Source organism: Scyliorhinus canicula, chromosome 7, assembly GCF_902713615.1.
Source record: "Scyliorhinus canicula chromosome 7, sScyCan1.1, whole genome shotgun sequence".
Lineage (NCBI taxonomy): Eukaryota > Metazoa > Chordata > Chondrichthyes > Carcharhiniformes > Scyliorhinidae > Scyliorhinus > Scyliorhinus canicula.
In genome coordinates this window covers 131,283,509-131,309,854 of record NC_052152.1, presented here as the reverse complement: position 1 = coordinate 131,309,854, position 26,346 = coordinate 131,283,509, and the positions used below count along the sequence as shown (strand labels likewise).

Sequence of the window (26,346 nt, the reverse complement as noted above, 5' to 3'; positions counted from 1 at the left end):
TCGGGGTATGGTTGTTCATCTGCCAGCTCCTCCAGTACAAGCTGTGACTGCACGAACACTGCATTGAGTAAATGGCTGTCCAGGTGCCCTTTAAAAAGGATCAGGATCTTCAACCCCATGATGTAATGGCAGGGCAGGCAACTTTCATCCCAACCAGCCACAAGGTTCACCTTGCTCCTCATGGATACACGGGCTGAACAGAAGATCACATGTATTTGACCATCCCAGCACCCGGCAGGATTCATGGCAAGTTTCCATCCATCACCAGATTCCAGAATGGAAGATTCCACCCTTGGGAGTCATAGAATTTAGTGCTGAAGGCCATTCGGCCCATAGAGTCTGCACCGGCCCTTGGAAAGAGCACCCTACTTAAGCCCATGCCTCCACCCTATCCCCATAGCCCAGTAACCCCACCTAACTTTTTTTGGACACCCAGGGCAATTTAGCACGGCCAATCCACCTAACCTGCACGTCTTTGGACTGTGGGAGGAAACCGGAGCACCCGGAGGAAACCCATGCAGACACAGGAGAACGTGCAGACTCCGCACAGACAGTGACCCAAGCTGGGAATTGAACCTGGGACCCTGGAGCTGTGAAGCAACAGCGCTAACCACTCCACTACCAGTCAGGAATTTATAGGTTCAGGTCCAGCTCCAGAGACTCAGCACAAAATCTAGTCAGATACTCCTGTGCAGCACTGAGGGAGTGCTGCCCTGTCAGACATGCCATCTTTCATCTGACCTGCTAAACTAAGACCCTGTCAGCCGACTCAGATGGATGTAAAAGACATGATGGTATTATATTAAAGAGGGCAGTGAATTCTCCCTGGTATCCTGGCAATCTTTTTTCCAACATCAGCAAGTTTTGCTGTATTAAATTAATGATGTGTTTAATTACTACATTAAACAGTGCCTACATTATAAAGTAGTAAAGTTGCCATAGTCCCAGATATGGGCTGCTTTCCCTTGGGGGGGGGGGGGGGGGGGGGGGTGGTAGGAGGAGGAGGAGGAAAGAGAGCTGGTGATTTAGCCTGAGGTTTACCACACCTCAGGCAAGGGGCAAGGATGAGAAGACAGGGTCTTCATGAATAACCTCAGCCGGTACAGGAATTGAACCCACACCCCGGCCTCATTCTGCATCATGAATCAATAAGCCAAATGAGCCTGGCCCCTACATTATAAAACAGCGACTACACTGGACTCTAAAGCACAGTAGGATGCCTTAGCTTCATGAAAGGTTGCTATCGAAATAATTTTTCCTCAACCTCAGGCTCCAAGGGAAAGTCTCCATTGTCAAAATTCCATTTGTGGCTGAAAATGTTACAGCCATTAGGATTAAGAACAAGGCTCCAAACAAAAAAACAACTCCTCCAGGAAAGCGAGCGACCACACCAATCTGATAATCAGTTGATTTATACAATTACCACACCAGGGTAGGTTTAGTCACAGCAGATTGTCACGTTAACCACCAGCCTTTGGTCTTCTACCCTCTGCCATTGGCCCCAGCTAGACATCCCATCAAGTTTATTAAGTAAGGACTGTAGCAGAGCATTAATGTCACTGGACTGATCCACCACAGCGGGCACACACACCAAGTGACTGCAGTGTGTACAATTGCAGTAAGTCAGCAAAGTTACTCGAGACCACCTTCCTCCCTCCACCTGCAACCATATGGTGGGATCAGCATTACCTCCATACTCTATCCCAAATCATACAACATCCTTACTTGGACACATATCACTGTTGCTCCACCATTATGGAATCGGCACTTACTAACATTGAGGATATTATTACTGTGGATCCTTCAGTAATGTACGAAACCCAACAATAGTTTATCAAAATAAACTAAATAATAAAACTTATCAGTTTAGTCCAAAGATGTGCAGGTTGGGTGGATTGGCCATGATAAATTGCCCCTAGTGTCCAAAATTCTATGATTAACCTAGGACAAAAGTTCAGCACAGCATCGTGGGCCGAAGGGCCTGTTCTGTGCTGCATTTCTCTATAAAAGGACTGCAGACTAGAATTAAGCCAGCTCCTCTGACAGGAAAATTCCAACTGAGCTTTCCTCAAACATGCCCTGTGCTAATTTGTGTTTGTGTGGTGCACTTGCTAATGTTAACATGTATAACCAGAAATAATCATTTGCATAATAAAGCACATCTTTGGAGATGTGGGATCACATGGTAAATCGAACCAGCATTTCAAATGCCAGAGTCACAAGAGCCAATCACCTTGCAGGTTCTCTATTCTGCAAGTATAACTTACTGTGAATGCTTTGAGATACTGGATTTGACAGAGATAAAGACCTGAGTAAAGTTCTAAATATTCAATCTCTGCTCCTTCCTAAAGAGAAGCTTACTTCACACATAGCCAACTCAGGGGACAGGCTGAGACAAGCTGGTCTTTGCAAGCAGCCTCATGGAGATGCACTGGAGACTGGTCCATTTTCCTTTTGCCAGTGAGAGCTCATGCACATTGATCTACACTACTGGCTGACAGCAGAGCTGCCAAGACAAGTCATTGAAAGAAACCGGCTGCTCAAATACCATGGCAACCAGAGCAGGCCTGAGGGAGTGTATTCAATAGCAAATGACTGAACCTGTGACTCCCCCCCCCCCAAAAGACACAGCTGCACCTAAAAAAAGGTACAAATGATGGAACTCACCACTTGCTCAGCTGAAGTAAACTTAAGCTCCAAACTATCCAGGACAAAGCAGCTTTTCCCTCATACAATAGCCCAAATATCACCATATTCACTATCTAAAACTTACATTTTAAAACAGGAGGAGGCTTCTTCAGCAAACCAACCCACACCCACAATCTCCAGCAGAGGGCAGACATGGGGAAAAGGAACACCACCACCAGGTTCCCATCGGTGTCGTGCAACATTCCAGCTTAGACATGCATCACTTGTTTTATCTAAACCCTGGGAGGGGGCAACGGGAATACCTGCATCACATTGAGTGTAGCAGTTGAAGGAGAAGCCAGCTCGCCACCAACTTTTCAATGGCAGCTCACAATGGGGAACAAATGATGGCCTTGCCAGCACCTCCCCCATCCCAAAATAGAATTAAAAGTAACTCATCAACTGAGAGTATAGACTGGTAACTTACTAACCCAGAACATTGCCACATACTGTACAACTCTGTCACCTAGCCCAGAAAAAAAGGGTCTTAAAGAAGCTGAAAGGCAAGGGCAGAGTTATCAACTAATTGAACAGTATTTCTACTCCCCCTCACATACTCCTAAATTACCATTGTTGGTTGAAACACACACAACAGTTCCATCTTCATACAGGGTCAGGTCATCCACTTTGCTGAAGGGAGGTTGTTTCCAGTTCCTGGCCAGGCTCTGTGGCTGTTGAAGAGCCCAGCAGGCCTGATAGCACAGAGCCCATGCCTGTTGCTCACTCACAGCCTGCCCATGTATGACCAGCAGCTCCTGTAAGGAGATCTGTGAGGGGGCTGACACAGCCATTTGCTATCCAAACCACTGAGGGGCGGGGGGTCCCTTCTAAATTAGGGTCATTGCTACCTGACAGTTTTTAAATAGAAAATCAGCAGTGAGCAGCTGTGGGAGGTTTGGTCAAAACAACCTCAAAGAGCTGAGATCAGAAACTCAATTTGTGCTGATTAACAAGCAGCTGGTTTAACATGTTGCTGCTTAACAAGCTCCCTGCTCACTTGCTGCTTCTGATGTAAATATTGTAATTTTTGTCATTTTGTTTTGACATGGAACTCCTTCTATTTGTGTTATTAATGATTCTTGTGCCGTAGGTTGTTTGGTTTTTATCCTTTAATTGTTTCTATAACCGTTTAATAAACAAAATATCTTGTCTGGAGTGAGGTTGTGCTTCTGTTTTTCCTTTCATTTTGTTACAAGACAGCTGGAGGCCTCATTTTTTGCTTGCTGCTACCTCTTCCTTGCTGGGTTTGGCTGGTTGCCGCTCGTTTGCCTGGATGAAGAGAGGAGGGAGGAGGGAGGAATGAAGGAGAGAACCTCGAGTGGAGGCCTACTGTCTGAGCATTACTATTACATCCAGAGTGGGAGTGGGGCTCCTCAGACTGCGTATTTTCCACCCTCCCCCTTCCCAAGGGGCAGAGGGCCCTGCTCCACCGGCTCGACCTCCCACCCTCCAACTGCCGTTCAGCAAGGAGAAGGAAAGAGGGTGCCGTTTTTCCATCAGCGTGTGGGTAACAGGGTGAGAGGGCGTTTGACTGGACGCCCGGGAAGGTGTGTGCGTGTTTTGCTCTCTCTGCCTTTCCTAGGCTGAAGACTACATGTTGGCAACTGCTCTCCAGTAGGGAGGGGAACGCCGTTATTTTTCTGCCGTCGGCGTGTTTGCCTCTTGGGTTGGACTGGGCAGCATGGTAGCATAGTGGTGAGCACTGTTGCTTCACAGCGCCAGGGTCCCAGGTTTGATTCCCGGCTTGGGTCACTGTCTGTACGGAGCCTGCATGTTCTCCCTGTGTCTGCGTGGGTTTCCTCCGGGTGCTCCGGTTTCCTCCCACAAGTCCTGAAAGACGTGCTGTTAGGTAATTTGGACATTAGGAATTCCCCCTCTGCAGACCCAAACAGGCGACGGAATGTGGAAAAACTGCCTCATAACTGCCACAAGCGGGTGAAGACGGGTGGAGGAAAGGCAGAGGTTCGGTTCCTGGAAGAGCCCTCGAGCTCGTAGGGGAGGAGCAGGGAGAGAGAAAAGTGAGGAGCCTCTGCACTTTCACCCAGCAGCCCAAACTCGTGTGAATTCTGTCTCTGCCAGTCCTCTTGCCCATGCCATGCACTAATGGCATAGCTCTTCCCTTGCAGGGGGGGTCATGCTGGGGGCCGTGCTGCCTGGCCCGTCCATCAGCAGGGACCCGGTGCCGGCAGACGGCCAGATACCCGAGATTTCAGAGAAAGTCAAAAAGATGTTTCACGGCTGTCACCCACACCCTCCACCAGCGCAGAGACACACACCCTGGTGTGCAATCTTAGCAGGCAGGCCTCTGGGTCACTATCTGGTGAGCACCACACTGCTGCCAATGCACATTAGGCAGAGGCAAGGGCATCACAGCGATCGGACAGTCGGAGGTCTGCTGGTTACCAGGATTCAGCTGTGCCTCAGCCAGGTGCCGTGCCTCTGGCATTGTTCATCCCTGAGCTGTTGGCGATGTAAAGGCAGAGCCAGGAATACCAGGAAGGGTTGTCAGTGACACTCTAGTGATTGCAAGGCCAACAGAGGAGTCCCAAAAAATCCAATCTCAGGAGATTAGGCTGGCAATGAGAGGCACCCAGGCCAACACTGCAAAAGTGGCGACTGCAGTAGACAGCCCGGGGCTTGGTGATAAATCCATGGCGGGTGGGTTCAAAGCATGGCTCAGGTCATGAGCTCACAGTTCAGGCCATGAACTTGCTGGTTCAGGGCATCCACTGTGATGTGAGTAAGTGCTACTTGATAGCACTGTTGATGACTCCTTCCACCACTTTGCTGATGATGGAGAATAGACTGATAGAGTGGTAAATATCTGGGTTGGATTTGTCCTGTTTCTTGTGTGCAGAACACATCTGGGGTAATTTTCCACATTGCCAGGTAGATGCCAGTGTTGTAGATGTACCGGAACAGCTTGGCTAGGGGTGCAGCAATATCTGGAACACAAGTCTTCAGTACTATTGCCAGAATATTGTCAGGGCCCATAGCCTTTGCAGTATCCAGTGCCTTCAGCCGTTTCATGTGGAGTGAATTGTATTGGCTGAAGACTGGCATCTGTGATGCCAGGGACCTCTGGAGGTCTCCAAGACGGATCATCCACTCGGCGCTTCTGGCTAAAGATTTTTGCGAATGTCTCAGCCTTATCTATTGCACAGATGTGCTCGGTTCCTCCATCATTGAGGATGGGGATATTTGTGTAGCCTCCTCCTCCAGTGAGTTGTTCAATTGTCCACCACCATTCACGGCTGGATGTTGGAGGACTGCAGAGCTTAGATCAGTTTTGTTTGCCGTGGAATTGCATAACTCTGCCTATTACTTGCTGGTTATGCTGTTTGGCACACAAGTAGTTCTGTGTTGTAGCTTCACCAGGTTAACACCTCATTTTTTAGGCATGCCTGATGTTGCTCCTGGCTCTCCTGCATTGAACCAGGGTTGATCCCCTGGCTTGGTGGTAATGGTAGAGTGGGGGAAATGCTGGACGATGAGGTTGCAGATTGTGATTAAATACAATTCTGCTGCTGTTGATCGCCCATAGCGCCTCATGGATGCCCAGTCTTGAGTTGCTAGATCTGTTGTGAATTTATCCCATTTAGCACGGTGGTAGTACCACACGATAGGCTGGAGGGTATCCTCAATGTGAAGACGGGATTTTGTCTCCACAAGGACTGTGTGGTAGTTACTTCATCCAATACTGCCATGGACAGGTGCATCTGTAGCAGGCAGGTTGGTGAGGATAAGGTCAATTATGTTTTCTGCTCTTGTTGGTTCCCTCACCACCTGCTACAGTCTCAATCTAGCAGCTATCTCCTTTAGGACCCGGTCAACTTGGTCTGTGGTGGTACTACCGAGCCACTCTTGGTGATGGATATTGAAATCCCCCACCCCATTTCCGAAAATTTCCATCCCACCTCCCTGGCTTAAATCTGTGGTTCCCCCGAATCGGCATTTCCCTTGACCCTGCCCCCAACTCGAAGTGTTGGCGAAACTGCCTCCAGATTTTCAATGAAGCTATTATTACCGGACTCCCTGAGTATTTCCCTGGGGCTATCGGGAGCGGCACTGTTGCTAGTGCTTTCAATCCTGACCCCCTGCATAAACTCTCCTCCATTCTGACCCACTGGGAATCAACCCCTCTGACCCAGCTCCGCACCTTCTCCACATTCGCCGCCCAGTAGTAATACATCAGGTTCGGAAGACCCAAACCCCCTGCCAGCCTTCCCCTCTGTAGCAGCACCTTTCTAACTCTGGCCACCTTCCCTCCCCATATGAACAAAGTAATCCTTCCCTCAATCTCCCTGACAAAGCCTTTGGCAGGAAAATTGGCAGGCATTGAAAAATAAACAGAAATCGCGGCAACACGTTCATTGTAACCGCCTGTACCCGACCCGCCAGTGACAGAGGGAGACCACCCCACCTTGCCAGATCAGCTTTCACTCTCCCCACCAAACTAGAAATGTTGTACCTGCAGAGCACACCCCCCACTCCCGGGCAACCTACACCCCCAAGTACCTAAAGTGAGTCCCTGCCCTACGGAATGGCAGCCCCCACACCCCTGTCCCCACCCCCGGCCAAGGCACCACAAAATACTCACTTTTGTCTAGATTTAGTTTGTATCCCGAGAAAGACCCAAACACTCGAAGCAGCTCCAATATTCCCCCTATCGACACACTCGATTCCGACACGTATAACAGCAAGTCATCGGCATATAAGGACACCCTATGCTCTATCCCCCCCCCCGCACTATTCCTTTCCATACCCCCAAACTTTTTAATGTGATGGCCAACGGCTCAATTGCGAGTGCAAACAGCAGGGGGGACATAGGACATCCCTGCCTAGTCCCACGGTGGAGAGAAAAGTATCTCGAGCTGATGTTGTTTGTGCGGACACTCACCCTCGGCTCCTTATATAGTAGCTTTACCCAGTTCTTGGTCCAAATCCCAAACCGCTCCAGAACTGTCATCAAGTACCCCCATTCTACCCGACCAAACGCTTTATCAGCGTCCAATGCCACCACCTCTGTTTCCTCCCCCTCTGCTGGTGCCATAACGACATTCAATACCCTTCTAACGTTTGAAAAGAGCTGCCTCCCTCTCATGAACATCGTCTGACCTTCACCTATCACCTTCGGGAGGCACTCCTCCTGCCTACCCGCCAGTACTTTCGCCAATACTTTTGCGTGCACATTCAGAAGTGATATGGGCCTATACGACCCACACTCCGTCAGATCCTTATTTTTTTTACCAACAGGGAAATTGATGCCTGCACCTATCGCCTCTTCAAACATCCCCACCATCAGGGGTACCTTGCCCATGTTGCACCTGAAGCCATGAGACTTCATGGGGTCCACAGTTGAGGTTGAGGATTCCCAGGGCAACTCCTTCCCTCCACCACATGTACATCAGCAGGGTAAGAATGCAGCTCACCACCACCTTCTGAAAAGCAATTAGGAATGGGCAATAAACGCAGCCTAGCCAGCGATGCACTGATGCTGGAGCAGGAGAGCCTCCAGGAGCAGTGTGCGGATGCACTGATGCTGCAGCAGGAGAGACTCCAGCAGCAGTGTGCGGATGCACTGACGCTGGATCAGGAGACTCCAGCAGCAGCGTGCGGATGCACTGACGGTGGAGCAGGAGAGACTCCAGCAGCAGTGTGGGGATGCACTGATGCTGCAGGAGGAGAGACCCCAGCAGCAGCGTGCGGATGCACTGACGCTGGAGCAGGAGAGGCTCCAGCAGCAGCATGTGGGTGCACTGATGCAGCAGCAGGAGAGACTCCAGCAGCAGCGTGTGGATGCACTGACGCTGGAGCAGGAGAGACTCCAGCAGCAGTGTGCGGATGCACTGACGCTGGAGCAGGAGAGACCCCAGCAGCAGTGTGCGGATGCACTGACGCTGGAGCAGGAGATTCCAGCAGCAGCGTGCGGATGCACTGACGCTGGAGCAGGAGAGGCTCCAGCAGCAGTGTGTGGATGCACTGACGCTGGAGCAGGAGATTCCAGCAGCAGCGTGCGGATGCACTGACGCTGGAGCAGGAGATTCCAGCAGCAGCGTGCGGATGCACTGACGCTGGAGCAGGAGAGACTCCAGCAGCAGTGTGCGGACGCACTGACGCTGGAGCAGGAGAGACTCCAGCAGCAGCGTGTGGATGCACTGACGCTGGAGCAGGAGAGACTCCAGCAGCAGCGTGCGGATGCACTGACGCTGGAGCAGGAGAGACTCCAGCAGCAGCGTGTGGATGCACTGATGCTGGAGCAGGAGAGACTCCAGCAGCAGTGTGCGGATGCACTGACGCTGGAGCAGGAGAGACTCCAGCAGCAGTGTGCGGATGCACTGACGCTGGAGCAGGAGAGACTCCAGCAGCAGTGTGCGGATGCACTGACGCTGGAGCAGGAGAGACTCCAGCAGCAGTGTGCAGATGCACTGATGCTGCAGCAGGAGAGACTCCAACAGCAGCGTGTGGATGCACTGATGCTGGAGCAGGAGAGACTCCAGCAGCAGTGTGCGGATGCACTGACGCTGGAGCAGGAGAGGACTCCAGCAGCAGTGTGCAGATGCACTGATGCTGCAGCAGGAGAGACTCCAACAGCAGCGTGTGGATGCACTGATGCTGGAGCAGGAGAGACTCCAGCAGCAGTGTGCGGATGCACTGACGCTGGAGCAGGAGATTCCAGCAGCAGCGTGCGGATGCACTGACGCTGGAGCAGGAGAGGCTCCAGCAGCAGTGTGGGGATGCACTGATGCTGCAGCAGGAGAGACTCCAGCAGCAGTGTGCGGATGCACTGATGCTGGAGCAGGAGAGTCTCCAGCAGCAGCGTGAGGATGCACTGATGCTGCAGCAGGAGAGACTCCAGCAGCAGTGTGCGGATGCACTGATGCAGCAGCAGGAGAGACTCCAGCAGCAGTGTGCGGATGCACTGACGCTGGAGCAGGAGAGACTCCAGCAGCAGTGTGCGGATGCACTGAAGCTGGAGCAGGAGAGACTCCAGCAGCAGCGTGTAGATCCGCCGATGGCAGAGTGAGAGACCAGCAGCCTGTTGCGGATGCACTGACAGGCTGGAGCAGGACGAGCTCAGCAGAGTGTGCGGATGCACTGACGCTGGAGCAGGAGAGGCTCCAGCAGCAGCGTGCGGATGCACTGATGCAGTAGCAGGAGAGACTCCAGCAGCAGCGTGTGGATGCACTGACGCTGGAGCAGGAGAGACTCCAGCAGCAGTGTGCGGATGCACTGACGCTGGAGCAGGAGCGAATCCAGCAGTATTGTGCGGATGCACTGACGCTGGAGCAGGAGAGACTCCAGCAGCAGTGTGCGGATGCACTGATGCTGCAGCAGGAGAGACTCCAGCAGCAGCGTGAGGATGCACTGATGCTGCAGCAGGAGAGACTCCAGGAGCAATGTGCGGACGCACTGACGCTGGAGCAGGAGAGACTCCAGCAGCAGTGTACACATGCACTGATGCTACAGGAGGAGAAAATAGATCTCTCTTAAAACATAAGAACGAGTTGCAACAGAAAGGAGTTCCACTCCCTCAATGTCCAGCTGGTCTGCGACCACACAATGTTCGTAACACAGGTGTGTGCCGAATTTCCAAAGAGCATGCGTGATAATTACATCTTTCAGCAGTCCCAGATCCCTGGCCTCTTCATGGGACAACCAAGTCTGCACGGCTGGTCCCCTGGGAACAGGGTTTATTATCTCCCTGCGTGGCTAATGTCGCCAGTGCAGAGGCCACAGAGTGCTGTGGAGAGGCGTTACAAGGCACACACTGCAACTCATAAGATGCACAATTCAAAAGACTGAATGCTGTCACATCAGAGAAACTTTGAATCACTGATCATTGCAACACATTTATTTTTCTCCCTGGGGTTCAAATTTCATTTCTACAGGAATTATTCCCAGTTAGCACCTCCTCCAACCCTATAGCTCAGCCTAATCATTTTGGTTTACTGATCCTCACCATCTGTGGCTCAACACCCCAACGTTTTTCAGCAGGAGCAAAGAATTACATAGAAATTACAGCACAGAATCAGGCCATTCGGCCCAACAGGTCTCTCACAATTGCAATTTGTGGGCAAAGCTGTATTTATTTTGAGACAGTCCCTAATTCAAAAGGGAAACTGAAAATTAGAAACCGAAACATCCGGGAAGACTTAACCTGGCTGAAATCATCTCAAAGGATAGAGAACCATCAGAACTCAACACAAATTGATGAGTCCAGTGGTGCAGTACAGGCATGCCGAAGAAGATGGAGGCTAGATCTAGAAGCTAAGAATAGGCAAATGCAGGTACTGCAGCTGCTTCTGTAACTTGACGGTAATACTGGTGGATCTACAACATTCAGACTGGGTTGAACAAGTTCTGTAGACGTGTGCCATTTGTGGTGAAGAACGTTTTTGTGGCACTTTGGTCAATTGTGTGCTGCGGTTGCCTGGGGATCAGGCTAAATCCTAGAAGAGCAGCTAAAACTCTGTCAGGAAGACAGAGTTTTGAAGGACTTTGTAACTGAGTTTGATGCCTTACATGGTAAGCCAATTTGTAATATCTGTCCTAAATCTATATCCCCCTTAGTGTGTAGTTCATAATCAATCACAATTTGCCTGTTAATTCATGTTTGACATGTTGATTGTGGGATTTAGATTAGAAGGTACTAAAGATAATATTTGGTGCTTGCTTTGTTTGATTCATGTATAGTAAAAGGTCTTCTGTTTTAAACCGTGGAATCTTTTGGCTTAATTCTTTCAGTAAATATCTTGGGTTTTAAATATCTTATACTTTTGAAAAATAGTCAGATTTCTAAGCAAGATCGTAACAGTATTTATAGTCCATAATAACCTCTTTCATCTCTTCAGGATGTCCTAAAGTTCTTTACAGTTAATAAAGTACTTTCAGGCAGACACCATTCTGATGTAGGAAAGGCAGCAGCCAATTTGTACGTAGCAGGGTCCCACAATGTGATAACACCAGATAAATTGTCTTAATGATGTTGATTGAGGATAAATGTTCATCAGGACATCAAAGTAAGGTCCCCTACCCATCTTTGAAATAGTGCCATTAAGTATTTTACATGCACCCGAGGGGGCAGATGGATCCACAATTTAACATTTAGTTTAAAATATGGCATCTCTAACAGCACAGCCCTCCCTCAGTATGGTACGAAGCTTCAGCCTTGGATTTGCACTCATCGCTGCTTCATCCCCCAATCTCTGACTCAGAAGCGAGTGCTACTCACTGGGGCACAGTTCAATTAAAGACTTCAGCAACTTGGCCATATCCTCAAGAACCCCCTTCCTATATACACCCCACCCCCCTCTTTAATTCCGTTTTCTGACTCGCAAAAGCTGATTTATTCATCCTTTTTGTCTTCTATCCCATTCACCAGTTTGCAAACCCTGGCCCTCTCCACATCCATGACTCTTGTGTGATGCATCTTGGGACAATTCCTACATTAAAATATGACATAAATGCCAGCCGCTATTATTGTATATTAGATTCCAGGAAAGCCTGCCTTTCGAAACTATATTTCACATTAAAAAAAAAATCAATCCTGACATTGTGCTTAGTTTTCACAATGCTCATTTAGGAAATGAATCACTTTGAACTCATAATCCCCGAGGACTATAATTATCCATTTGGCTCCCCTCAATTTGCGTATCACGCAATAATTTTCACAGGCAGTTTACTAATGATGTTTGTAGTCCTTAATAAAAGCAACTCATAGATTGAAATAGAGACAGTACCAGGAAGAGAAAGGGGACACACATATTTTATTTAATGGATTAACTCATCACTGAGAAGTCTTTTCATGACATGCACCTCAATTTGTACTGTCTTCAATTCCTTATCTAGCATAAAACAAAACACACCATTGAAAGAAGTGCCTAGATATTATTGCAACTTCAGGGAAAGTCTTCTCACCATTGTTATAATCATCAATGAAGAATTGTAAATCACGCCGTATCTTACTGAGCATTATTATAAAGATAAAATGTCACTTTGTTTTACAACTTTACCATTCACCGAAAATAGGAACCCAAGATTAGAAATGAGGAGATTGAGTTCCTCGGTACAAGAGAGAAGGCCCGAGGCTGAGGCTGGACCTAGCTCCTAATCTGTGGCTGGACAGAGAGAGACAGAGTTAGATAAAGGCAGAGAAGTGAAGGTTTGAAATGATGGTCTTGAATCCCTCACAAACTGTAGGAAATTATCTGAAACAAGACTCTGTGCCCGTTCCCAACTAAGGATAAGGATTGGGAATTGACGGAAAAGCATGCAAAGGTCAGAGCTGAAGGCTGGGGTTGTGGACCTGAATGCGAGCCCCTCATGCTTAAGACAAGAGTTTGGATAGTGAAATGGAGGAGAATAAATGAGCCCTGCAAATGCTATTTTAAAATGTGAACTATAAACTTGAAAATTATAACTTCTCAACCTGGGCACAAGTGTTTCACGAGCTTGATACCAGTGAAAGAATCTAATCCAATCTTAAAACTTCATTGTTATCTGACCATTGCTTAAAAAGGGCTAATCAAAGACAACTTTGTAACCATTGTTTTGGGTTGAATTGTTTTGAGTTTGGTAGCATAGTGATTAGCACAATTGCTTCACAGCTCCAGGGTCCAGGTTTGATTCCCAGCTTGGTTCACTGTCTGTGTGGAGTCTGCACGTTCTCCCCGTGTGTGCGTAGGTTTCCTCCGGGTGCTCCGTTTCCTCCCACAGTCCAAAGATGTGCAGGTTAGGTGGATTGGTCATGCTAAAATTGCCCTTAGTGTCCAAAATTGCCTTTAGTGTTGGGTCGGGTTACTGCGTTACTGGGATAGGGTGGAGGTGTGGGATTGGGTAGGGTGCTCTTTCAAAGAGCCGGTGCAGACTCGATGGGCCAAATGGCCTCCTTCTGCACTGTACATTCTATGATATTCTAAATTCTATGAATGTCTGTTGCAAGCTGTTCTGTAATAACACAAGGAGACCAGAGCCTCTATTTGCAGTATGGCTGACCAAAAGGCTCTGTGGAGGTGCCGGTCAGGTTACCCAACACTAAGTTTAAATCACAGAGAGACTGATAGTGCGAAGGGATGGGGGAGGGATATCAGCAGGGAGGCGAGGTTGCGCACAGCAAGTCGTGAACAGTGTGCCCCTGAAAGGTTGGGTGAAGACATCTCCCGCAACACCTCACATCCCCCTGGTTCCTCACTTAGCCAATCTGACACCCAAAATGAATGTGGAATTAAGAAGAATGATACTTACAGGGATTTAAACACATTTAATAAGACACCAGATGAATTTAACTCTCTGCAATGCAAGTGCACCATAAATATCAGTTTATCACTGTCTCTCTCTCACCGCCCACAGACAGAAAAACAATTCTGTATATGTCACCCACACTTGCTTTCAATCCTTCAACTGGCATCGCCCTCACTTCATAACAGGTTTCCAGTGTCTGACCTGGTTAATACAGTAGGTTACAGAGTATGTCAAAGATTTCCAGTTATTATTCTGCCAATCAGTTGTTAATTAACTTGGGTTGGGAATGACTGTCGGCTCTCAATTTGTCCCAACTGAGGAGCCCTGAGAATCCAACGCACCAGTAAAATGCAGTTAATCCAGCTCAGGGGCAGCCACTGGTTTTGACATGTGCTTTTACTGTGCCTCTGTCTTAGTCACGTGTGCTGATTTCAGATGGGTGGGACCCCACGCAGCCTGCGGATCATATTAGCAATCCTCTTTGCCACCCCACCGCTGGGCTCGACAATCTGGAAGGTCCTTGTCAGAAGATTGTAGAAGGAGCCATAGCCAACTGCTACCACGGTGCAGGTCAGGCAGATAACATTGTAGGGCATGCTGAAATCAGGCGTAGGTAAATTCACCAGCAAGGCTTCGGTGTAGAGTCTGACGAAGTAAATGGAGGAATCGATGGTTGGAAACCTGTAACAAAATACACACTTCACTGAAAAGAAAAAGAACAAAGAAAATTACGGCACAGGAACAGGCCCTTCGGCCCTCCCAGCCTGTGCCGGGCCAGATCCTTTATCTAAACCTGTTGTCTATTTTCCAAGGTCTACTTCTCTCTGTACCCCACCCGTTCATATCTGTCTAGATGCATCTTAAATGATGCTATCGTGCCCGCCTCTACCACCTCCGCTGGCAAAGCGTTTCAGGCACCCACCACCCTCTGCGTAAAAAACGTTCCACGCACATCTCCCTTAAACTTTCCCCCTCTCACCTTGAAATCGTGAAAAAGTAAATTACTCTTCCAAAACTAACAAAATACTACTCTACATTATCAGCCCATTTATTTATATACATTTATACATAAACAGCCAGTAAATTTGGGCCCCTGTAGGAACAGGGGAAGACTGGAATATTTTCACTCCAGATATGCTGTGTTATAAATGTAAAACTATCTTTAAAAGAAATGAGAACAGAGCCAGCCATTTCCAACCTAGAAACTACCCCCACCCTGAATCCAGCTTCTATCAACATTAATCATTGAACCTTGCAGCCTTAAGAGGGGCTCAAGAGGATATTACAATTTAGCAGCTGAATCATATATCGTATTTTATGTGGTTATACTTTGATTGTCTTTTCTAAAACAGTATATTCGCTAATCTACCATAAGCAACCTCAGTTTGGCTGGTGTATCTGTAACAGTTAAGTCAGTTGCTAGGTTCACCAAACTCCCATGGCCATTTTCCCCAATGCTCAGTGTTTGTAACCAGCTCATCTGCTCTTTTTTTCATACTTAGTTCTGCTTTGGGGTTTCTCTTTTAATAAAAAGGTTTCACACAGATCTCCTTATTTCAACTGGAAAGAAGCAAGTACAGGGATCAGAAAACAATTCACATCAATGATACTTACAGTTTGGTGGAAAGAGGTGAGAGTTTAGTGCTGTTAATTTCCATGTTTACACTACTTGGCACCAGAGCGCTCAGTACAGATGAGCTGGAAAGGAAAGAAAGGTGAGGAAAATGCCATACACAGCACTAACCTATCAGAAATCCCATGATACTGCTCATGACTATGGTAGAGTCTGCAGCCTGGTCCTCCTGTGTAACTGCTAGCCTGACTTGCCTCTTGAAGATCATGACTCAAGGATTCCATTCAAGAATCCACGTCATTTTAGCTGCAATTATACCACTGGTGTTAATTAGGATAAATTGGTTGCAAATTTCAGGGACCAGCTCAAAAACAGTCACGGCAGAATGCCCATCCTTTTTTCTTTCTTCTCAGCATCTTCTCTGTAGAGTGACATTTGGAGTGCGGCAGACACACACTGGACATAATGCTTCTCGCTATTCCATGAGGAGCACTCATGTGGCATTGCTCACCATCAGAGGATATGGTGTTGGGTGGCAGTTTGGTTGATGCATCTGCTCTCATCTGACTTGGTGACTGAAAAGTCAATTTCCATTTTGATTCTCATTCATACCAGCATATTTCTCATGATTTGGAGATAGAAGGACAGAGCTGCATAATTCAATGAAAACTGTTAATGGGTATCCTTTATTTCATGTGAATTTATTGAGCTCATATTTAACTTTCAAATTCTCATATATACACATTCCATACAGTGCAGGAGGCCACTCGGCCCATCGAGTCTGCAACGACCCTACAAAAGAGCACACTCTACCTAAGCCCACTGCCTCGCCTTATCCGTAACGCTGCGGATTGATCATGGACAATCACATAACTTGCAAAATGGTACCGGAGCATGGTGACTCTCTGCAAGCTCTCCCCCATAGATCCTCTTCCTACATCTATTACAACCGTACTAACGTTTTAAAACTTAATTCTAACACTAACATTATCGCTAACCATGCTCTTTTATTTTTACATACATGTCTGGAGATCCTCCGACTTCCGCGGACCAGCCCACATGAAGACCCAACCCGACACGACTAACAGATTCAAAAACAGCTTCTTCCCTGCTGTTACAAGACTCCTGAATGACCCTCTTATGGACTGAACTGATCTCTCCACACATCTTCTCTACTGTGTAGCACTACACTCCTATGCTTCACCTGATGTCTAGGTATTTAAACTGTGTACTTATCGTTTGTCCTATATTTTTCTTTTTTTTTTTTAAATGTATTTTATTACAAACATGTATCAAGACAGGTCACAGCGAATAAACAGCCCGGGAAACATACTTCCCAACAATCAACTATAGAGTCTATACAGATTTTCCCACTTTTTCACCCCCGCTCCCCCACCCCTGCCTCGAAAAACAGCCCCTCAAACACCGTCACAAACACCCACATTCCCCACCTTTCCTCAGACCCCCCTGCAGAGCCACTTAACTCATACTTTATCTTTTCTAATCGCAGGAAGTCACACATGTCGCCCAACCAAGCCGCTGGCAATGCCAACCACCACTCAAGCAAAATTCGCCGTCGTGCAATCAGAGAGGCGAAGGCCAAGACATCGGCCTTCCTCCTCTCCATGAACTCCGGCTTCTCTGATACCCCAAATATCGCCACCAAAGGGTCGAGGTCCACCACCTCCATTCTCCTGGCTAAGACCGCGAACACTCCTGCCCAGAATCTTCCCAATTTTTCGTAACCACAAAACATGTGCACGTGATTCACTGGCCCCCGCCCACACCTCTCACATTCAACTACTATGGCCTGAAAGAACCCACTCATTCTTGCCCGAGTCATATGCACTCTGTGCACCACCTTAAACTCATCCTTATCAGACTCATCCTTACTCAAGCGGTCACCTTTACCCAATGCAGTGCCTCACTCCATACTCCCCAATTGATCTCCCCTCCCAACTCCGCTTCCCATTTCTCCTTGATCTTCACCACCCTGCTCCTCCAGCCACTGGTATATATCCCCAATTCTTCCCTCCTCTTCCACATCCGGAAGCAGCAGTCGCTCCAGCAGGGTGTATCACGGCAATCTTGGGAAACCCCTCCAGACCTTTTGGGCAAAGTCCCTAACCTGCAGATACCTGAACTCACTCCCCCTCGGCAGCTCTACCCTATCCCTTAGCTCCTCCAGATTGGCAAACCCTTCCTTCAAATACAGATCCCTCACAATGAGTCCTATATTTTTCATGTATGGAATGATCTGCCTGGACTGTATGCAGAACAATACTTTTCACTGTACCTCAGTACACGTGACAATAAATCTAAATAAATCACCACATGGACTGCAGCAGTTCAAGAAGGCAATTCATTACCACCTTCTGAAGAGCAATTTGGGGTGGGCAATGCATGCTGGTCCAGCCAGCGACACCCACATCCTTTGAATTAATTTAAAAAGTGGTTTTGTGTTTTAACTTTTTTTTTAATGCGTTATTTTTCCTTCTCATATACAAACACCTCCCTCCCCAGGCACATGCACAAAAGAAAATATCTAATATAAACCGACCCTCTGAAAGAGCACCCTACCTAGGCCCACGCAATCACCTCATCCCCGTAACCTAACCTTTTGGACATTAGGGGGCAATTTAGCATGGCCAATCCACCTAAGCTGCACATCTTTGGACCGTGGGAGGAAACCGGAGCACCCGGAAGAAACCCATGCAGACACGGGCAGAAAGGGCAAACTCCACACAGTCACCCAAGGCCGGAATTGAACCTGAGACCCTGGCGCTGTGAGGCAGCAGTCACAATGCAATATTTTCTGTCCTCCACTCCCTGATGGAAATGTCAAAAATATTTTATGAGGAGGCAGTTAGTACTCTACTAGCAGAGACCCACAGAAAGAAACCCTCACCCAACCCCTTCTCTGCCATCTTACCCTGCCAGCACCAACCATTCGCAGGCCAAGTGTGTCACTCACTCCAATCCTTCGCACAGCTCATGTGCCTCCATGTGCACCTGGCGCCACCCAGCAAATAAACCCACCAACAAATACAACCCTTAAACTAACCAACCAAAACTGTTTGAACAAACAAAAACTATTATTATAGATTTATCCTGTTGCAGGCTTCCTCCATTTTCTAGCTGAGGCTCTAATTAGCCGACTATTCCATGTCTCTCCCAAATCCACCCACAACCCTGTTCCAGTTCATACGGTAATTTAATGCAATGTTCCAGATCTGAGCTCTTTAACTTATCACAGATTCTCTGCATTTAAAATCTAGTTGCATTTGAACCTTCTGCACTAGCAGAGCAAAAATAAACTTCCCTCCAACTAGTGACACAAATACCCTTTCACTCCTCACACAGGTTTTCCAGTATCCTTTCTCACTTTAACTTTAGGAACACAGAAGCAAGAACAGGCCATTCAGCCCTTTGAGTGTGTTCCAACATTCAACTGGATCACAGCTGTATAGATCCTTCCCCTGATCTAACATATATCTATTTTTTTATATAAAACATTTTATTGAGGTATTTGTGATTTTGTAACAAAACAGAAGAAACAGTGGTACATACAAATATAGACATAGTGCAAAGGCCGTCTTCCTCCCTCACAAGTCCCACCTTTCTTACACACTAATCTAAACTAAACCCCCAGCCCCCCCTCTCTGCTGACGGTTAATTTTCTCTGAAGAAGTCGATGAACGGTTGCCACCTCTGGACGAACCCTGACATTGACCCTCTCAGGGCGAACTTGATTTTCTCCAGACAGAGAAAACTAGCCATGTCCGTTAGCCAGGTCTCTGACTTCGGGGTCTTTGAGTCCCTCCAAGCTAGTAGTATCCGTCTCCGGGCCACCAGGGAGGCAAAGGCCAAAACGTCTGCCTCGTTCTCCTCCTGGATTCCCGAATCTTCTGACACTCCAAAAATTGCCACCTCTGGATTCGGTGCCACCTTTGTTTTTAACACCTTGTACATGGCATCTGCAAACCCCTGCCAGAATCCCCTAAGCTTCGGGCATGCCCAGAACATATGAACATGGTTTGCTGGTCCTCCCGCACACTTATCTTCTATCCCAAAGAACCTGCTTATCAAGGCCACTGTCATGTGTGCCCGGTGAACAACCTTAAATTTTATCAGGCCTTGCTTGGTGCATGATCTGCTCACGTTGACTCTACTCAACGCATCCACCCAGAGACCATCCTCTATCTCTCCTCCTAACTCCTCTTCCCATTTGTGTTTCAGCTCCTCGGTCTGCGTTTCCTCTGATCCCATGAGTTCTTAATAGATGTCCGAAACCTTCCCATCTCCCACCCATACTCTGGAAACTACCCTGTCCTGTATCCCCCTTGGTGGTAGGAGCGGGAAGGTTGAGACCTGCCTGCGTAGGAAGTCCCGCGCCTACAGGTACCTAAACTCATTCCCTCCTATCAATTAAAATTTTTCCTCCAACTCCCTCAGGCTCGGAAAGCTCCCCTCTATGAACAGATCTCCCATCATCTCGATCCCTGCTCTTTGCCATCTCAGAAACCCTCCATCCAGCCTATCCGGGTTAAACCGATAATTATTGCAGATTGGAGACCAAACCGATGCTCTATCTACCCACCATCTATTTCCTCCATTGACCCCAGACACTCAGGGCCGTCACCACCATGGGGCTGGTGGAGCACCGTGCCGGCGGGAACAGCAGAGGCGCCGTTACCAATGCCCCCAAACTCGTGCCCTTACATGATGCCACATCTACTCGCTTCCACACCAACACACACACAACCCCCCCCCCCCCCCCCAACTTCCTAATCATGGCTATATTTGCCGCCAACTAGTAATTGCTAAAGTTCGGCAGCGCCAACCCACCCTCCCCCTGGCTACGCTCCAGCATCACCTTTTTTACTCGCGGAGATTTGCCCGGCCATACAAAGCCAGAGAGGCCTGTGGAATAAAGATGGGGAGACACTGAAAAACAAACAGGGATCTCGGGGGGAACCGTCATTTTCACTGCCTGTACCCTCCCAGCCAGTGATAGCGGGAGCATGTCCCACCTTCGGAAGTCTTCCTTCATTTGGTCCACCAGTCGCGTCAAATTTAACTTATGTAGCCGTTCCCATTCCCGTGTCACCTGGATGCCAAGATACCGAAAGCTTCCCCCGACCATTCTAAACGACAACTCCCCCAGTCGCCTCTCCTGCCCCCGTGCCTGGATCGCGAACATCTCACTTTTCCCCATGTTCAATTTATAACCCGAAAACTGGCCAAATTCCCCCAGAATCCTCATACTTTCTCCCATCCCCTCTAGTGGGTCAGAAACATATAGGAGCAGGTATCTGCATGTAACGATACTCTGTGTTCTACCCCTCCCCGAACCAGCCCCTTGAGGCTCTCAGCGCAATTGTCAGCGGCTCTATGGCCAACGCAAACAGCAGTGGGGAGAGAGGACATCCCTGCCTCATCCCCCGGTGCAGCCTAAAATAGCCCAATGTCAGCCTGTTTGTCCAGGTTAAAGTCCAACATGTTTGTTTCAAACACTAGTTTTCGGAGCACTGGCCCTTCCTCACCTGAGGAAGGTTTGAGCAAAGTCCCTAACCTGCAGATACCTGAACTCACTTCCCCTCGGCAGCTCTACCCTATCCCTTAGCTCCTCCAGACTGGCGAACCCTTCCTTCAAATACAGATCCCTCACAATGAGTCCTATATTTTTCACGTATGGAATGATCTGCCTGGACTGTATGCAGAACAATACTTTTCACTGTACCTCAGTACACGTGACAATAAATCTAAATAAATCACCACATGGACTGCAGCAGTTCAAGAAGGCAATTCATTACCACCTTCTGAAGAGCAATTTGGGGTGGGCAATGCATGCTGGTCCAGCCAGCGACACCCACATCCTTTGAATTAACTTAAAAAGTGGTTTTGTGTTTTAACTTTTTTTTTAATGCGTTATTTTTCCTTCTCATATACAAACACCTCCCTCCCCAGGCACACGCACAAAAGAAAATATCTAATATAAACCGACCCTCTGAAAGAACACCCTTCCTAAGCCCACTCAACCACCTCATAACCTAACCTTTTGGACATTAGGGGGCAATTTAGCATGGCCAATCCACCTAAGCTGCACATCTTTGGACCGTGGGAGGAAACCGGAGCACCTGGAAGAAACCCATGCAGACACGGGCAGAAAGGGCAAACTCCACACAGTCACCCAAGGCCGGAATTGAACCTGGGACCCTGGCGCTCTGAGGCAGCAGTCACAATGCAATATTTTCTCTCCTCCACTCCCTGATGGAAATATCAAAAATATTTTATGAGGAGGCAGTTAGTACTCTACTAGCAGAGACCCACAGAAAGAAACCCTCACCCAACCCCTTCTCTGCCATTTTACCCTGCTAGCACCAACCATTCGCAGGCCAAGTGTGTCACTCACTCCAATCCTTCGCACAGCTCATGTGCCTCCATGTGCACCTGGCGCCACCTAGCAAATACCCTCACCCTCACCTGAGGAAGGAGCAGTGCTCTGAAAGCTAGTGTTTGAAACAAACATGTTGAACTTTAATCTGGTGTTGTAAGACTTCTTACTGTGCTCACCCCAGTCCAACGCCGGCATCTCCAAATCATGGCAACCTGTTTGTCCGTACACTCACCACGGGCGCCTGATACAGCAGTCTAACCCAGTCGATGAAGCCCTGTCCAAATCTGAACTGCCCCAGCACCTCCCACAGATAGGTCCATTCCACCTGGTCAAAGGTCTTCTCTATGTCCATTGCGACAATACCTCTACGTGCTTACCCTATGGGGTCATCATGATCACATTCAACAGTCTTCTAACGTTGGCCGCCAACTGCCTGCCCTTAACAAATCCCGTCTGGTCCTCCCCAATCACACCCGGAATGCAGTCTTCTATCCTTGAGGACAAGATTTTGGCCAACAGTTTGGCATCCACTATAAATAAGGAGATCGGCCTGTAGGACCCACATAGCTCCTTGTCTTCTCCAGCTTCAGGATCAATGAGATCATGGCCTGTGATATCGTCAGGGGAAAGAACCCCTCGTTCCCTTGCCTCATTAAATGTCCTCATCAACAGTGCCCCTAGCATCCCAGAGAACATTTTCTGAAACTCCACTGGGAACCCGTCCGGTCCTGGGGCTTTATCCGACTGCATAGCCTTCAGCCCTTCTGCTATTTCTTCAATCCCTATCAGGGACCCCAGCCCTTCTACCAGCCCTTCCTCCACAGTCGGGAACCCCAGCCCCCGAAGAATTGCCTCATTCCCTCCGGCCCAGCTGGGGGTTCCAACTCATATAGTGTGCTATAAAACCCGTTGAGCGCCCTGTTAACCCTTGCTGAATCTCGACCAAGTTCCCGTCTCTGTCCTTCACTTTCCCAATCTCTCTGGTCGCCTCCCTCTTTCTGAGCTGATGCGCAAGCATTCTGCTGGCCTTCTCTCCATACTCATATATCGCACCCCTCGCCTTCCTGAGCTGCTCCACCGCCTTCCCTGAAGTTACCAGGCCAAACTCCGCATGTAGCCTCCGTCGTTCCCTTAAAAGCCCTGCCTCTGGGGTCTCGGCATGTCTCCTCTCGACCTGAAGTATTTCCCCTGTCAGTCAATCCGTCTCTGCTCTATCTACCTTCCCCCTGTGGGCTAGTATCAAAATCAGCTCCCCTCTGACTACCGATTTCAATGCCTCCCAGACCATTGCTGCCGAGATATCCCCTGTGTCATTAACTTCCAGATAGTTCTTGTTACATTTCCTCACCCACCCACACACCTCCTCATCCGCTATCCGTCCGACAACCAATCTCCAATGCGGGTGTTGACCACCCTCCTTGCTCACCTGTAGGTCCACCCAGTGCAATCCGAGACCATGATCACTGACCATGATCAGTGTCCACTAACCCCGTCAGTAAAGCCCTGTTCATGATGAAAAAGTCGATCTGGGAGTACACTTTATGTACGTGTGAGTAGAAAGAGAACTCCTTCACTCTCAGCCGCCCAAACCTCCATGGGTCCACTCTCGCCATCTGCTCCATAAACTCCTTTAACTTATTTGCCATTGCTGACACCCTGCCTGTCCTTGAGCTCGACCGGTCTAGCCTTGGATCAATGACTGTGTTGAAGTCCCCCTCCATGACCAGCTTATGCGGGTCCAGGTCCAGGATCTTCCCCAACATCCTCCTTATAAACTCCACATCATCCCAGTTTGGCGTGTAAACATTCACAAGTACCACCGGCAGCCCATCCAGCTTCCCACTAACCATGATGTACCGACCTCCCACATCCGCAACAATTCTTCCCGCCTCAAATTACATTAAATGATTATTAATCAGGATCGCGACTTAGTCTTAGAGTCCAGCCTGAATGAAATACCTGCCGACCCAAACCCATCCCTTCCTAGGGGCTGGTTTAGCACACTGGGCTAAATCGCTGGCTTTCAAAGCAGACCAAGGCAGGCCAGCAGCACGGTTCAATTCCCGTACCAGCCTCCCCGAACAGGCGCCGGAATGTGGCGACTAGGGGCTTTTCACAGTAACTTCATTTGAAGCCTACTTGTGACAATAAGCGATTTTCATTTTCATTTCCTGAGTCTAGTCTGATCAATTACCGTAAAATGCGTCCGCTGTAACATTCCCACGTCCACCCGCCACCCTCCCCCCTCCCCCCAATCAGCCATCACCTTTCTTAGGCCAGTCTCCAGCTCGCGACCCGCAGACCCACCCCCAGGCAGCCTCCGTCCCCGACCTCCCTTTTGTCCCCCAGCAACAGTCCCTCCCCCATCAGCAGAGCAATTCTCCCCGTAATAATAGCACATTAAAAACATCCCCCCTCAATAAGCACAACATCTGCTCACCCCCCACTGCGCTTCTGTGAGCCAGACCGGCCACCTAGCTTGGTAGCCCCCGCGCATGGCACCAAACATTTTCCCACCTATTGTTCCCCATTCCCCCCGCCCCGCTTGGCCACACATATTCAAGAGAAAACATTCCCAGCCCAGTTAACCGAAAGAAGCAAAAAAGAAAAGAAAAACCTCACATCGAGAATTCACACCTCCATCCCCCACCAGTAAAATGCAAACTTTAACTTACAAAAATACGCAGTAGTTCTAGGATCGATACAGAAGTCATTAAAAATATAGTGCAAAAACAAAAGCATTTTTAACGTGAACACTGCAGCAAAGTTCAAACACCTCCGTCCCCTGCCAGCCCTTTCCTCCTGGCAAAGCCCATCGCTTCCTCAGGCAACTCAAAATAGAAGTGTTGCTCCTCATAGGTGACCCAAAGACGAGCCGGATACAGCAGTCCAAACTTCACCTTCTTCTTGAAAAGGGTCGACTTTACTCGGTTGAATCCTGCTCTTCTGGCTACGTCTGCGCTCAGGTCTTGGTAAACGCGCAGGATGCTGTTCCCCCACTTACAGCTCCGTGTCTGCCTGGCCCACCGTAGAATATGCTTCTTATCCAGGTACCTGTGCAATCTCATCTCACCACCATCGCCCTCGGGGGGTCACCTACACGCGGCTTCTTCGCTAGTGTTCTGAGCGCCCTGTCCACCTCCCCCATTAGCTTCTCGAGCATACCCGCTATATATGCCCCTGCATCCGCTCCTTCGGACCACTCCTGGTGACCAACAATCCTCAAGTTCTGGCGACGGGACCTATTCTCTAGATCCTCCACCATCTCCTGGAGCCATTACTGTTGGTCTCTCAGCATCCCCATCCCCACCTCCATTGCGGTTTGGTGCTCCTCGTGCTCGGTCATTGCCTTCTCCACTTTCTGGATCGCCCAATCTTGAGCAATTCCTTAATCGGGCCCAAGCATTCCTGTTTCTGCTTGGCAAAGCCCTCTTGGATAAACTTCATCCACTGCTCCATCAATCATTGGGTCGTCGAGCCAGGACTCCAGTCCCCCGCCATGCTTTTTCCCGCTGCAGCTTCAACCCAGGCCTTCTCTGTTCGACTATTTCTTTCTTTGCGAGCACTCCTGGTCCGCCTCTCCGTGCACTGGTGTGGGACTCCTCGCGGTCGCGTCCACTATCAATTTTTCAAGTAAAATCCGAGAAAAAAAATCGGGGGAAAGGTCCAAAGGTCCAACCCGAGCGGGAGCCACCAAATGTGCGACCTACTCCTTCATGGCCGCCACCGGATGTTCCCTAACAAATATCTATTGATCACTCTTGAAACTTTTGTTTGACCCAAAATATCCACAGCCGTTTGGGAGAGTTCCGGCCCTTACCATTCTTCATTTGAAAAAGTGCTTTCTGATTTCACTCCTAAATGGTATAGTTTTGATCTTAACATTGTACTCCCCCAGTAGTGGAAATAATTCATCGGTATCTACCCTATCAAATACCTTCATAATTTAAAAGTATCGATTAGATCAATCTCTTCAACTTAGCAAATACAAACCAAGTTTTGTAACCTTTTGTTATAATTTAATCCTTTAAAGCCTAATATTATTCTGGTAAATCCGCACTGCATCCACTCGAGAGCAAAATATCTTTTGCCAGATTCAGTGCCCAAAAGTGAACCCAGTATTCCAGATGGAGTCTTGGCTAGGTTTCATAGAACTGAAGCATTGCAGATAAGATCTGACCAGAGCTAAACCCCTCAGGATAAAGGCTACCTGCCTTGTACCTGCTTTCAGTGATCAATGTAAATGGACACCCAAATGCCACTGTTCTCTGTGATTCCTAACCTCTCACCATTAGGACAATATTCTGATTTTTCTCTCAAATCAAAGCAGATGACATAGAACATACAGTGCAGAAGGAGGCCATTCGGCCCATCGATTCTGCACCGACCCATTTAAGCCCTCGCTTCCACCCTATCCCCGTAACCCAATAACCCCTCCTAA

The 26,346-nt window shown here is 48.5% G+C and overlaps 2 protein-coding genes across 5 annotated transcripts in view; both read right to left on the bottom strand.

Moving 5' to 3' along the window:
* The window catches only part of LOC119968640 (protein spire homolog 1-like), a 111,097-nt gene extending 107,610 nt beyond the window's left edge, over positions 1–3,487 (bottom strand). For all 4 annotated transcript variants that reach the window (XM_038801261.1, XM_038801262.1, XM_038801264.1 and 1 more), the window contains exon 1: positions 3,257–3,487. In XM_038801261.1, the coding sequence (XP_038657189.1) occupies positions 3,257–3,479 (223 nt within the window). In that variant the 5' untranslated portion in view covers positions 3,480–3,487. The remainder of the gene's footprint in view (positions 1–3,256) is intronic.
* Positions 3,488–13,935: 10,448 nt separating this feature from the next.
* The window catches only part of pigt (phosphatidylinositol glycan anchor biosynthesis, class T), a 57,140-nt gene continuing 44,729 nt past the window's right edge, over positions 13,936–26,346 (bottom strand). Inside the window, exons 11-12 of the mRNA XM_038802946.1 lie at positions 15,547–15,630; positions 13,936–14,613 (exon numbers count right to left, since the gene is read on the bottom strand). Of these exons, the coding sequence (XP_038658874.1) occupies positions 14,364–14,613; positions 15,547–15,630 (334 nt within the window). The 3' untranslated portion in view covers positions 13,936–14,363. The remainder of the gene's footprint in view (positions 14,614–15,546; positions 15,631–26,346) is intronic.